The sequence below is a fragment of the Osmerus mordax genome, chromosome 6 (genome assembly GCF_038355195.1).
Source record: "Osmerus mordax isolate fOsmMor3 chromosome 6, fOsmMor3.pri, whole genome shotgun sequence".
In the NCBI taxonomy this organism is placed as follows: domain Eukaryota; kingdom Metazoa; phylum Chordata; class Actinopteri; order Osmeriformes; family Osmeridae; genus Osmerus; species Osmerus mordax.
In genome coordinates, this window is record NC_090055.1 from 19,768,689 (window position 1) to 19,783,535 (window position 14,847).

Genomic DNA, 14,847 nt, shown 5'->3' on the forward strand with positions numbered 1-14,847 from the left:
GGGTAAGTAGTTTACTCCCAGCCTATCATGGGTATGGTAGTGTACTCCCAGCCTATCATGGGTAGGTAGTGTACTCCCAGCCTATCATGGGTATGGTAGTTTACTCCCAGCCTATCATGGGTATGGTAGTGTACTCCCAGCCTATCATGGGTAAGTAGTGTACTCCCAGCCTATCATGGGTAGGTAGTGTACTCCCAGCCTATCATGGGTATGGTAGTGTACTCCCAGCCTATCATGGGTAGGTAGTGTACTCCCAGCCTATCATGGGTATGGTAGTTTACTCCCAGCCTATCATGGGTATGATAGTTTACTCCCAGCCTATCATAGGTATGGTAGTGTACTCCCAGCCTATCATGGGTAAGTAGTGTACTCCCAGCCTATCATGGGTAGGTAGTGTACTCCCAGCCTATCATGGGTATGGTAGTGTACTCCCAGCCTATCATGGGTAGGTAGTGTACTCCCAGCCTATCATGGGTAAGTAGTGTACTCCCAGCCTATCATGGGTAGGTAGTGTACTCCCAGCCTATCATGGGTATGGTAGTGTACTCCCAGCCTATCATGGGTAGGTAGTTTACTCCCAGCCTATCATGGGTATGATAGTTTACTCCCAGCCTATCATGGGTAAGTAGTGTACTCCCAGCCTATCATGGGTAGGTAGTGTACTCCCAGCCTATCATGGGTAAGTAGTGTACTCCCAGCCTATCATGGGTAGCTAGTGTACTCCCAGCCTATCATGGGTATGGTAGTGTACTCCCAGCCTATCATGGGTAGGTAGTGTACTCCCAGCCTATCATGGGTATGGTAGTGTACTCCCAGCCTATCATGGGTAGGTAGTGTACTCCCAGCCTATCATGGGTATGGTAGTTTACTCCCAGCCTATCATGGGTATGATAGTTTACTCCCAGCCTATCATGGGTATGGTAGTGTACTCCCAGCCTATCATGGGTAGGTAGTTTACTCCCAGCCTATCATGGGTATGGTAGTGTACTCCCAGCCTATCATGGGTATGGTAGTGTACTCCCAGCCTATCACGGGTATGGTAGTGTACTCCCAACCTGGGTAGGACCAGCGCTGTGTTCCTGTATCAGTCGTGCAGTGACACCCACCTTCCATCATGCTGAGGTGCATGGCGTCGTTAGCTCTCTTTGGGACACTCAGCATCACCTCCAGCCCGTCCTTGATCTCTCCCTTCCCCTCTTCACAGCATGTCAGAAGCTCCTGCAGAACATCACACACACACACACGTCACACACACACACACACACTCACTATCTCTCTATTCTTATATGAAAGGCTGGACTGAGTAGTGTATATGGGAAGAGTGTTGTGCAAACCTTTAATAGAAGCTGGTACTTGGTTATTCTCTGCACTGGTTTGATGAGGTACGAGGAGATGGAGTTGGCCAATCTGTGTCTCTGTTGAATTTCCTGAAAAATAAACAACAGCATATTAGTCTTGCCATGTTGGTCATGGTCAACAGCTTTAACCAATGTGATCTGCTCTTCAAAGGATCCCAGATCAAATTAGAATAAAAAAAAGATTATTTGCATCTTACATCAAAGTAGGATCCTGCATGTTCCAGGATGAGTTGTGTTGAGTCTGGCTTGTTCTTGCAGTAGTTCACATACATCTGGAACTTATCAGCCTGGAGTATGACACACACAGTATATCATGAGTTTACAGGCCTCTCTGTTTCTCACTGGGCTGAATACACTCCAGCTTCATCAACAAACATGGCTGTATTCTCCTCTATCTTCTGGCATGGCTCTCACCCCCACTCTCACCCCCACTCTCACCCCCACACTCACCTCCACGATCATCTAGCGTGGTTCTCACCTCCTCTAAGCCCTCCTCTACCCTCTATCCCCTCCTCTAAGCCCTCCTCTACCCTCTATCCCCTCCTCTAAGCCCTCCTCTACCCTCTATCCCCTCCTCTAAGCCCTCCTCTACCCTCTATCCCCTCCTCTAAGCCCTCCTCTACCCTCTATCCCCTCCTCTAAGCCCTCCTCTACCCTCTAAGCCCTCCTCTAAGCCCTCCTCTACCCTCTATCCCCTCCTCTAAGCCCTCCTCTACCCTCTATCCCCTCGTCTAAGCCCTCCTCTACCCTCTATCCCCTCGTCTAAGCCCTCCTCTACCCTCTATCCCCTCCTCTCCTCCTCTCATCATGGCTGCCACCTTGTATGCCCTCTGTCACAGTTCTCCCCAGCAAACCTTATGCATCCTCTGCAGAGACAAGCTCACCCAGGTGACGAAACAATGGCCGACATCCTCAGGCAGCTGTTCGTACTTCTCCAACTCCTTCAGGAAGATGCTGCAAAGAGAGCAACATCATCCACACTCACTGTGCTTGGAAGGACAACAAAGGTGTACAACGTGATGATCAAACAAGCAGAACAGCCGATAAGGAAGTGGAAGCGGCCCTCTTCCTCTCGGACAAGGTCGTGAGTAAGGAGGACGTACTTGTGGTGGAACTCGTCGAGATCCTGCATGTTGCCGAAGATGATGTGTTCTTTGTTGACGATTCCAGGAGGGACGTCCTCCACGCCGCTGCTCATCTCCCACAGGTACGTCTGGTAAAACACAACCGAACAGCACACTCAGGACAGCTGGGATTACGGATTAGATTAAATTCACAACTTGGCAAATAAACGGAATGAAATTGACCAAAAACACGCCACTGAAAGGTTTTAGTGAAACAGACAAACATATTTATTGAGTTTAAAGTCGTCTGGCTACAAGGTTGCTCTGGTTTAAGTCTGAAGGCTGCAGGAGGCAGGCTGTAAGGTAGTTTGTAAATAGAAATTTGAAGTGATTCAATGCTAATATCCCTGGATTGATAGGTCATCAGTGTGGTACTTACATCTGTGCATTCCCTCAGGTCTCTGACGTACGCCTTCTCTGTCTGGAGAAGCTCTGCCATTATGAACCTGCGAAAGCAGCAACGTAAGACGGACACAGTAACAGCCTTCCACTGAGTATGAACGCCTTACATGTTCAGGAAATACATACTATGACCTAATAGTACAGTAAATACATACTTTTTACTTTCAGCAAATATAGATCATACTAGTAAATACATACTCTTTCCTGCGAGCAGACTTCCTCTTCTCCTCGTTCAGTTCGTGGGCGGCATCCCTCAGTTTGACCTCTAACTCTGGCGCGCTGGCCGGTATGATGTCCAGTTGCAGGTCTTTACTCTACAGGACAGAAAACCCAGCGGCCATTAGGGGGCACTGAGGGGGCAGCCATTGTGCGGTTGTGTGCCACCTCTCTACTGGAAGACTAGAACATTCTGTAGTTATCTCCTGATACTCACAGTCTTGTTGGAGTCAGACGAGATGCCCAGCGTTTTCTCCAGACACGAGCGGTACTTGTCCATGCGCAGGGAGAAGTCTCGGTAGCGCTTGTCGACGGACGCCACCCATTTCTTGATCTCCTGAGCGTGGGCGTGGCCCTTCTCGCAGAAGCTCTCTGCCAGCTGGATCAACAACTTCACCCGCTCTTTGGTTTGCTGTTGGTGAGACAGACTTTTCTCTTTATTATTGGTTTTATATATCTATAAAGGGGCAGATAAGGCTGAAATGTACAAGTCTAGTTCCAGTAAGGACCTCCAGACCTTGGCGGGGATCTGGTTTAGATCCTGACCTTGGCAAAGATCTGGTTTAGATCCTGACTTTGGCGGAGATCTGGTTTAGATCCTGACCTTGGCAAAGATCTGGTTTAGATCCTGACTTTAGCAGAGATCTAGTTTAGATCCTGACCTTGGCGGTGATCTGGTTTAGATCCTGACCTTGGCGGTGATCTGGTTTAGACCCTGACCTTGGCAGAGATCTGGTTTAGACCCTGACCTTGGTGGTGATCTGGTTTAGATCCTGACCTTGGCGATGATCTGGTTTAGATCCTGACCTTGGCGGTGATCTGGTTTAGATCCTGACCTTGGCGGTGATCTGGTTTAGATCCTGACCTTGGTGGTGATCTGGTTTAGACCCTGACCTTGACGGTGATCTGGTTTAGATCCTGACCTTGGTGGTGATCTGGTTTAGACCCTGACCTTGGCGGTGATCTGGTTTAGACCCTGACCTTGGCGGTGATCTGGAAGTCCTGGTGCTCCTTCAGCAGCTCCTGGGTGTGGTGGAGGCTGGAGCCCGTGGAGGTGTGTGTGGACAGGTAGAACTCGCCAGCATCATGCAGCCACTCCAGCGCCTGTGAGTGGGAGAGACAGGGTTAACACACAGCACCCTGACACACCAACACACACGCAAGGTGTGTCTACATACACAGGACACATGGAAGGCTGGGTGTCAACCTGCCCCCACCTCATATGCTCAAATCTGGAGTTGCTGGACAGAGTCTCTGCTTGATGGGTCTCACACCTCATTGTGTTACTTACTGTGCATTGCTAGTCATATGTTGATAAGTAAGGGTCAAGAAGTGAGGGAGTCAGGTGGCTGAGTGGTTAGGGAATCGGGCTAGTAATCTTAAGGTTGCCAGTTCGATTCCCGGTCATGCCATCTGACGTTGTGTCCTTGGGCAAGGCACTTCACCCTACTTGCCTCGGGGGAATGTCCCTGTACTTACTGTAAGTCGCTCTGGATAAGAGCGTCTGCTAAATGACTAAATGTAAGTGGTCTGATTGGTTGTTCTTGTGTATAAAGGGAAATGTGAAGCATTGTTATGTGGATTCTTGATCTCCTGAGACCTTCTCCTCAGCTCTGGCTTGTCCTTGTACTCATTCTTCTTGCTCACCTCTTGCTTTCTATCAATAATCATGGTAGCGTAGGTAAGAGTTAACCATTTTGTAACATGTTTGCTTTGTAATTGATTTCATTCATTTGCAATGTTATTAAATGTTTATTTCATTTTAACCTTACTTTGACCATGCTTGCCCTGATTTAACCCAAAGAGTCAAATAACTGTAATTCTATTGTTATTGGCATAATTTGTTTTATGTTAATACACTGTTCAGTTTCCCATATTCCTTTAAACCATAGGGGATTTAGTTTTGGTTGTTTGGCCAATATGTGACCCCCTACACATACATGGACCATATTTCCATACATTATTCATTAGTACTGTATTTTACTATGTGCTTTTTACATTCTTTTAAATTCGATCCTGTATTGATTGTTACTTGTTGAACTGTACTACTCTAATTGCCTCTACACTTTGCAAAATTACAGGGAAATCCGTTATTAATTGAGTTACTTTGTTACTCCTTCTTCAAATTGTACTGCAGTACCCCAGCACGACCACACGAGGGAGCAGGCAGTGCAGTCCCCTGGCACAACCACATGAGGGAGCAGGCAGTATTTTCAACACGTTGCATTGAGGCTACATACCCAATCAACAGGTTAGAGTGATGAGGATGTACAGTGCAGCTCAGTGGTTAGAGAGTTTGACTGCAAATCCGAGAGGCTCGAAGCTCCCCGTATGTGGGACTGGGACCTCTCCCAAGAGAGGCTGTGGATTTGGCATGAAATTGACTCCCTTAGCGTGAAGGATCCACTGCTAGTATTCCACGACTGTCAACCAATCAGATTTGGAGGCTGGAGGTCCCCAGTACCTGCTTGGCGCTGCGCTCGAACACCACGTACTGCTGGCACTGGTCCAGCCGGCGCTTCCTCAGGGTCCAGAAGTGCAGAACCCGGTTCTCCCTCTGCAGCAGCTCGTTCAAGATGTCTGACAGAACACGCAACACACAACACAGTGGCTGGGCAGAACACACAAGGGCGGTACAGCAGAGGAGGTCAGGGGTCAAGGAGGCGGAGCTTACTTTTGACCTGTGTCTCAGGCGCCTTGACGTGGGCCAGCATGCCTGGCATGTTGACGCTGTTCCTGTGCAGGTACTTCAGGAAGACGTCGGCGTTCCGTCTGGCTAAGGTGCACGCCTGGGGGAGAGAAAGTTACACACACACACACACACATGTTCAAGTCAGAGATCAAACCACCTGCTGTGTAAAGTTTGTGTACATTGTGTTAAGTGTGTGCGCGCAGTGTGCAGTGTGTAATGTACAGTACCAGTCAAAAGTTTGGACACATTTTCCCATGTGTCCAAACTTTTGACTGGTAGCCTACTGTATGTGTAGTGCGTGTATAATGTGTGGCAGAGCTTGTATTGTGTGTGTGTGCAGAGTGTGTAGAGTGTGTGTAGTGTGTGTGTAGAGTGTGCAGTGTGTAGAGTGTGCAGTGTGTGTGTAGTGTGTGTACAGTGTGTAGTGTGTGCAGTTCTTCAATTTTTTCTCCTGTAGTGAGTTTTTCGGGGAGTTTTCCTTGTCTTCCCTGAGGGTTTAGGTTGGTTGAGGGGCAGTTTCTATGGGCGTATGTGAAGCCCTATGTGACATGCTTGCGTGTAAAAAGGGCTATACAAATACATTTGATTTGATTTGCAGTGTGTGTAGTGTGTGTAGAGTGTGCAGTGTGTGTATTCTGTGTAGAGTGTGTAGTGTGTGTAGTGTGTGTAGAGTGTGCAGTGTGGGTGCAGTGTGTGTAGTGTGTGCAGTGTGTGTATTCGGTGTAGAGTGTGTAGTGTGTGTAGTGTGTGTAGAGTGTGCAGTGTGGGTGCAGTGTGTGTAGTGTGTGCAGTGTGTGTAGTGTGTGTAGAGTGTGTAGTGTGTGCAGTGTGTGTAGTGTGTGTAGAGTGTGCAGTGTGTGTAGAGTGTGTAGAGTGTGTACTGTGTGCAGTGTGTGCAGTGTGTGTAGTGTGTGTAGAGTGTGTAGTGTGTGTAGTGTGTGCAGTGTGTGTAGTGTGTGTAGAGTGTGCAGTGTGTGCAGTGTGTGTAGAGTGTGTAGAGTGTGTAGAGTGTGTACTGTGTGTAGAGTGTGTAGAGTGTGTACTGTGTGCAGTGTGTGCAGCGTGTGCAGAGTGTGTAGAGTGTGTAGTGTGTTACCTTCAGGAAGGCCTCCTTCTGCTCCAGGTGTTTGCTGATCATAGGGGTGACGTGGTCTGAGTCACTGTTAGGCCCCAGCTTGTCGGCGCCCCCACACCAGTCCTCCTCTCGCTTGTACTCCTGCTCAAGGCTCTCCAGCACACTGCAAACCTGGAACACACACACAGAGGACTACTAATCCCACAATGCAACACCTGGCACTCAAACAGAGGACTACTAATCCCACAATGCAACACCTGGAACACACACACAAAGGACTACTAATCCCACAATGCAACACCTGGCACACAAACAGAGGACTACTAATCCCACAATGCAACACCTGGAACACACACACAAATGACTAGTAATCCCACAATGCAACACCTGATATCCACACACACAGAAGACTGCTACTCCAACAATGCAACACCTGATCTCCACACACACACACACTGACACACACACTCACACATGCACACACACCTGCTCCGAAGTCTTGTAGAAGGCCACGGAGGCGTTGACCAGCTTGAGCCTGTCCTCCATCTTCAGCATGAGCTGCTGCCAGTGGTCGGCCACCTTCTCGGCACAGTCCCTGATCAGCTCCATGTGGTGGTGGCTGGCCTGGAGCAGGGCCTCGGCCTTCTGCTGCACCTGTAGGGCGCTCTGGTGGGTCTTCTGCAGGGGCAGAGCACACGGAGCACCACAGCAGCGTCACATCAGGAAGGTGGAGGGAGGGAGGTGAGGGATGTGAGGTACGGGAGGGAGGTGATGGAGGGAGGGGTGAGTGGGTGGATGGATGGGGGGTGGATGGATGAATGGATGGTGGTGGATGGATGGGGGATGGATGGATGGATGAATGGGGGTGGATGGATGGGTGGATGGATGGGGGATGGATGGGGGATGGATGAATGGGGGGTGCATGGATGAATAGACGATGGATGGATGGGTGATGGATGGATGAATGGGGGGTGGATGGATGAATAGAGGCAGTACAGACTCTTCTTGTGTTTGGCTCAAACCCTGTTTAAACTGTGCGCTGCTGCTCCCTGATCATCTGCTGTACTTACAGAAATAAAAACATCTGCTAAATGAATGAAATGGAAACGCATGAGGAACAGTGTGAGAGGATGTATGGAAGTGCTATCAGCAGGAGCCAGAGTGCTACCAAGAGAGATTTGATCTACTCATCAGTAACTCTGCCACAGCAAGGTGAAACGAGAAGGGACACACACACCCTCAGATCAGCCACCTGTAGAACTGGGTCATGGAGGGGCCTGCATTAAGCTGTGTTAATACCTCTCACAACTATAAACTGATGACATTTTTACAACTGATATTTCTGTATATTTTATATAAAAATACATACTTATTATTTATAAAGATTAGATTTAAAAGCATTTTTTTTTTTGCTGCTCATTTACAACTGAAAATACGAGTGAAGTGTAGAATGAAATAGATGTCTTCTCATTTCCCCTGCAAGAGGCAGCCTCAACGTTGAATCAAAACGAATAAATTTGGCAGACCGGTGTAAAAATTTACCTAATCTCTATGACTTAAACGTCATCTTAAGTTTTTCCCTTCTCATGATATTTTCAGGCATTTCGCCTACTCATATTGCATTCATTCATTAATAAAGAACCCCCTTTGAAGATTATTCTACGACTTTACCGGCAGAAGATAGAATCGCGATTCAAACAGTACCATCTGCTAACTGAAAATATGCCCCCAAAAACGTAAATAAGCTTGACATTTATTTAGTGGAAAATCGCTCATTCATAAAAAGCTCACTGGTAGCGATCATTGTCAGTAACAACGCAAAATGCGATATAGCCCTGTGTGGAGAAGCTGCCCCGGTAAATTCTACTACTACAGTACAGTACTAGACTACTGCTGTGTTCGTCTTGGTAGCGATTGCGTTGATTGAATTCGATTTAACGTTCCGTTGTACGGTTTAGGCTGAAATTAATTATTTTCTTGAACAGATTGACAAAGTTTAGGCTGTGGCAATGAAGTTCAGGTTAGTAGTCAGATTGTTTCAACTATTGAAAGACTTTTGAGTAAGGGGAGTGCCGAACATGTTCTGTCACCGTTTGACTTGAACAGCTGAGGAGTTGTTGTTAGCTACTCACACTAGTGTCTCGGGTACAGTAGGCTACAGCGTTGCAGTGAGCTACACTGGTTTGAAACCACAGGTAATGGTAATTTCACCAACAAATCGTTTACTAATGTCAGAATAAATCATATAACGAAAATGTATATGTGAGGAATGTTTATTTTAACGATTGAAAACAGATACATCATAGACCACTGTAGTATGTGTTGCCCGGGCAACACAGGCTAATGTCATGATGCTAATACTTCAGTGAAATAGTAGACTACTGTTTCCGAAAGTAGATGTACTTCCTTAATAATATCAGCTTATATTGTACATTACACATCACAATTGTGTGTCATATCACAAAGTAAAATGAGTAAATAGTTATCACCCTGGCCTCTTTTCTTGTGGCGTTTCTGCAGCTGCCTTGCAGTAAAGCTATAGTTAGCCTAGCTATCCCCCAAGTTAACAGATGCGAAACGAATGTTCTGCCAAAGGTAGTCACGCGTGTTTTCGTGACATTAGTGCAGACCGGTGTAAAAATTGACCTAATCTCTATGATTTAAACGTCATTTTAAGTTTTTCCCTTCTCATGATATTTTCAGGCATTTAGCCTACTCATATTGCATTCATTCATGAATAAACAACCCCTTTGAAGATTATTCTACGACGTTACCCGGCAGTAGAAGATGGAATCGCGATTCAAACGGTACCATCTGCTAACTGAAAATATGCCCCCCAAAACGTAAATAAGCTTGACATTTATTTAGTGGAAAATTGCTCATTCATAAAAAGCTCACTGGTAGCGATCATTGTCAGTAACAACGCAAAATGCGATATAGCCCTGTGTGGAGAAGCTGCCCCGGTAAATTGTACTACTACGGTACAGTACTAGACTACTGCTGTGTTCGTCTTGGTAGCGATTGCGTTGGTTGAATTGGATTTAACGTTCCGTTGTACGGTTTAGGCTGAAATTAATTATTTTCATGAACAGATTGACAACGTTTAAGCTGTGGCAATGAAGTTCAGGTTAGTAGTTAGATAGACTTTTGATTTAAGTAAGGGGAGTGCCGAACATTTTCTGTTGCCGTTTGACTTCCTAAACAGCTGTGTACTGTAGCTAGATGTTTTTGTAGTGTGTCTCGCGTAAGCTACAGCGTTGCAGTGAGCTACACTGGTTTGAAACCACAGGTAATGGTAATTTCACCAACAAATCGTTTTCTAATGTCAGAATAAATCCTACAACGAAAATGTATATGTGAGGAATGTTTATTTTAACGATTGAAAACAGATAACGCTACATCATAGACCACTGTAGTATGTGTTGCCCGGGAAACACAGGCTAATGTCATGATGCTAATACTTCAGTGAAATAGTAGACTACTGTTTCCGAAAGTAGATGTACTTCCTTAATAATATCAGCTTATATTGTACATTACACATCACAATTGTGTGTCATATCACAAAGTAAAATGAGTAAATAGTTATCACCCTGGCCTCTTTTCTTGTGGCGTTTCTGCAGCTGCCTTGCAGTAAAGCTATAGTTAGCCTAGCTATCCCCCAAGTTAACAGATGTGAAACGAATGTTCTGGCAAAGGTAGTCACGCGTGTTTTCGTGACGCAGTGACGTTAGTAACGTCAGTGACTGTGGCTAGCAAATTAGCCACCGTTAGCTTCACTTTTCGCCACAAAAACTTAACTTACGCTTAAACCATGCAACGGAACGTAAATTCCAATAGAAGCAACTCAATCGCTACCAAGACGAAACTTTTGACACCTACGTTGTCTATGTAGGCCAAGTATTTACTGAGTTTTAGGGGGGCAAAAAGAAATAAAAATAAAAATAATAATAATAATATATATGTGAGAGAACAAAGGTTGTGCTCTCGCCGAAGGCTTGAGCACACCCAATAATAATATATATGTGAGAGAACAAAGGTTGTGCCCTTGCCGAATGCAAAGCACACCCAATAATAATATATATGTGAGAGAACAAAGGTTGTGCCCTTGCCGAAGGCAAAGCACACCCAATAATGTCTGCACATAGTGGAGAGGAGAGGAAGAGAATGGGCAGAGAGGGGGAGGTAGAGGAGAGGAGGGGAAGAGAATGGGCAGAGAGGGGGAGGTAGAGGAGAGGAGAGGAAGAGAATGGGCAGAGAGGGGGTGGTAGAGGAGAGGAAGAGAATGGGCAGAGAGGGGGAGGTAGAGGAGAGACGTACCTCTATGGCATGTTGAAACTGCTCGTGTTCCTTCTGGAGTTGCTCTGCCTCTTGTAGGGAGCTGGCTGTAATCAACCCAGCGTTTAGCATGGACTCCCCGTTACGAATCCACCCCAGCACCTACACACACACACACACACACACACACACACACATAGCCACATACACACACACACACAGCCACATACACACACACACAGCCACATACACACACAGCCACATGCAGCCACATACACACACACACATGTATGCACACGCATGCACACACACAGCCATTTTTAGATCAGAAGGTTACAGTTTCAGTTGAGTAATCTCATAACCACTCAAAAACTGTAGCTACGTGTGTTTGTGTGCGTTTGTAATGCAAACTTTGTATGATCACCCTGTCTCACACACACACACATACAGGCATAACCACCAGCACACACGCCCCACTATGCAGAACATGGGTCATCTGTGGCTCTCCATAAAAGCCTAGTAAACAAATAAATAAATAAATAGTAAGCTAAATAAACAGATGTCTATCTGATGATGCTGCCCTACTTCTGACTCGGCCTAAATCCTGCCATGCTCTCAGTGTGGCTGGGCCACTTCCCAGCATGCAATGCAACAGGGGCAGCCTAACAGGAGACCTGAATCTGTGCCAAGCTACGTCCTAAGCTACATGCTAAGCTACATGCTAAGCGACGTCGTAAGCTACATGCTAAGCGACGTCATAAGCTACATGCTAAGTTACATGCTAAGCTACATGCTAAGCTACATGCTAAGCTACATGCTAAACTACATGCTAAGCTACGTCCCAGGCCTGATCAGAACGGGAAGCGCTAGGGGAGCAGCTGTGCACACACGTGCCAGTGCATGCATGTGTGAGTGTGTCTGTGTGTGCATGCGACTGTGAGTTTCTGTGTGTGCATGCGACTGTGTGTGTGCGTACCTGTTTGACCTCGGCCTGCAGGTGGCGTAGCTGCACACACTGCTCCAGGTGGCGGCGGTGCTGCTCGGCCGCCTGGTCCAGCTCCTGCTGCTTCTCATGCAGGAAGTCCAGCAGGTCCTGAACACGCGTGGCCATGTCCACATCCCTGTCACACAGGAGCTCCACACCTGCAACACACACCTGTCATACACCTGCAGCAACACACACCTGTCACACATCTGCAGGTACAACACTGCCACAGGTATGGCATCCTAACCTAGGCCCAGGTCCAGGCCCAAGACCAGGCCCAGGACCAGGCCCAGGTCCAGGCCCAGGACCAGGCCCAGGACCAGGCCCAGGACCAGGCCCAGGACCAGGCCCAGGACCAGGCCCAGGACCAGGCCCAGGACCAGACAGCGAGAGCAGAAAGAGCTGGCTGGGCCTGTCTCTCTTCTTTGTCTACTTACATTTCACTCCGTTGGTCCACAACGGCATGGTCTGACCCACAGCTCTCTACAGCCCCAAATGAAGCTAGATCTGTCCTGAGAGCTGGAAGCTTGCCTGTCGAATGTGTGTGTGTACTGTAGATGTGTGGCTGTGAGTGCGTGTGTGTGTGTGTACTGTATATGTGTGGTTGTGTATGTGTCCACAGTGTACTGGGTTTATCCCAAAAAACATGAGTCTATAGGATTACAAAGTCAAATCTGTTTGTCTGGCAAGCGACTCCTGCTGTGAGCTTACCAAGCTCCACACACACACACACACACCCTGACTTATCTCTTCACAGAGCTTATAGACCTTCACCAGGGTGCAGTACACAGCTACACACTCCCCCCCTCCACCCCCCCCCCCCCACTCACACTCACAGACGCACAGCGTGTCAACCCTCACCAGTGGCCTGCACCTCGGTGACGTACTGCTGCAGCTCCTGGCCCTGGTGCACCACGTCGAAGGCCAGGTTGGTCATGGTCAGGGCCTTGTCAGCGTGGTGCTGCAGCCTCTGCTCTGCCAGGGCCAGGTCCTCCGTGTCCAGCTCACCCCTCTGGCCTGCCAGGTCCTCGTTCCACGACTCCAGGTCTGAGATGATCTGGAGGGAGAGAGAGGGCAGGGTAGGGTCGCTGGAGCAGTCTGCACGGCGTCCTTCTGTGTCTGCACGCACGCTAAAATACGAAATGTCAAAAACCCTGAACGGTAAAGTTAGTGGTGGAGAAGCCATTGTAGAAGTATGACCTGGTCTCAGTCTCTGTTCAGAATCTCCTCTGTGTTGCCAGCTCATTTCCTGTGCAGCTTCACACACCCCCAGGCTGTAGGCCACTCTGTGAGCAGAGATGCCAACCAGCTCAACTAAAGGCTAGCAGGAAATGGAGTCTGTGATGCTAACAACATAAGCTAACATCTAGCAGGAGATCAAGCTAAGTCTCCTGATGCTAACTAAGCTAATGGCTAGCAGCAGATGTAGTTCTGTCTCTGACGCCAACACATTAAGTTAACGGCTATCACAAGATAACAAACACAGAGAAACACACCTATTTTGGGGGCTAAACTACGCTGGGCAAATCCATACAGTCGTGGGGCTCAAATCAACGTCAGTCAGGAGAGCGTGATGTTCAAAAGGGCTACATGAAAACGGAATGAGTTGGCTCATCCTGCTCTGTAATTTTCTTATTCTGCTTGGTAATTTTACAGCCCAACCAAGCCATACCCTGCCGCTGCCCATGCTCTGCAGCGCAAAACCACTGTGCATACACATGACAATGTGCCACACCCATTCACCCCACATACAGTACCAGTCAAAAGTTTGGACCCATTTTACCAGTACAGTACACACTGCACACACTGCACACATCCGACACACTGCAAACATACACACTGCACACATACACACTGCACACATACACACTGCACACACACACACTGCACACACCCGACACACTGCACACATACACACTGCACACATACACACTGCACACATACACACTCCACACACCCGACACACTGCACACATACACACTGCACACATACACACTGCACACATACACACTGCACACACCCGACACACTGCACACATACACACTGCACACATACACACTGCACACACCCGACACACTGCACACATACACACTGCACACATACACACTGCACACACACACACTGCACACACCCGACACAATGCACACATACACACTGCACACATACACACTGCACACATACACACTGCACACACCCGACACACTGCACACATACACACTGCACACATACACACTGCACACACCCGACACACTGCACACATACACACTGCACACATACACACTGCACACATACACACTGCACACATACACACTGCACATACACATTGCACACACACACTGCACACACACACACACACTGCACACACACACTGCACACATCTCGCAGTAGAAACTCCAATTTTGCCCAGCCAGCACACTCACGTCGATGGCGTCCCTCTCGAAGATGCGCAACTGCAGGAAGAGCTCCAGCTTGATCTTCCTCTCCTGGAACAGCTCCTCCATCTGGCCCTGCGCCTCGTCCAGCTGGGCCAGCACCGTCTCGATGTGGGCCATGGAGCTGTTGTGGGGCGTCTTGTTGCTGGAGACGGCCGAGTCCCTGGAGGCAGACGGGGACAGCGGGGTGGTCGGATTCACACTTTTCAAGCACCGTGATGTGTAAATCGTGCATGTAGAAAGTGTTCTTCTTCATAGTGCATATAAACACCTGGCTGCAGGTGTTAC

General features: G+C 47.9%; 1 protein-coding gene across 1 annotated transcript in view; it reads right to left on the reverse strand.

The window, feature by feature from the left end:
- The window catches only part of triob (trio Rho guanine nucleotide exchange factor b), an 81,673-nt gene that overhangs the window by 43,613 nt on the left and 23,213 nt on the right, over positions 1–14,847 (reverse strand). Inside the window, exons 13-29 of the mRNA XM_067238884.1 lie at positions 14,548–14,722; positions 12,989–13,184; positions 12,119–12,285; positions 11,185–11,304; positions 7,354–7,545; positions 6,889–7,038; positions 5,775–5,889; positions 5,565–5,680; positions 4,082–4,204; positions 3,318–3,512; positions 3,083–3,198; positions 2,862–2,928; positions 2,462–2,571; positions 2,243–2,312; positions 1,556–1,645; positions 1,335–1,427; positions 1,107–1,218 (exon numbers count right to left, since the gene is read on the reverse strand). Coding sequence (XP_067094985.1) covers positions 1,107–1,218; positions 1,335–1,427; positions 1,556–1,645; positions 2,243–2,312; positions 2,462–2,571; positions 2,862–2,928; positions 3,083–3,198; positions 3,318–3,512; positions 4,082–4,204; positions 5,565–5,680; positions 5,775–5,889; positions 6,889–7,038; positions 7,354–7,545; positions 11,185–11,304; positions 12,119–12,285; positions 12,989–13,184; positions 14,548–14,722 — 2,207 coding nt within the window. The remainder of the gene's footprint in view (positions 1–1,106; positions 1,219–1,334; positions 1,428–1,555; positions 1,646–2,242; positions 2,313–2,461; positions 2,572–2,861; positions 2,929–3,082; positions 3,199–3,317; positions 3,513–4,081; positions 4,205–5,564; positions 5,681–5,774; positions 5,890–6,888; positions 7,039–7,353; positions 7,546–11,184; positions 11,305–12,118; positions 12,286–12,988; positions 13,185–14,547; positions 14,723–14,847) is intronic.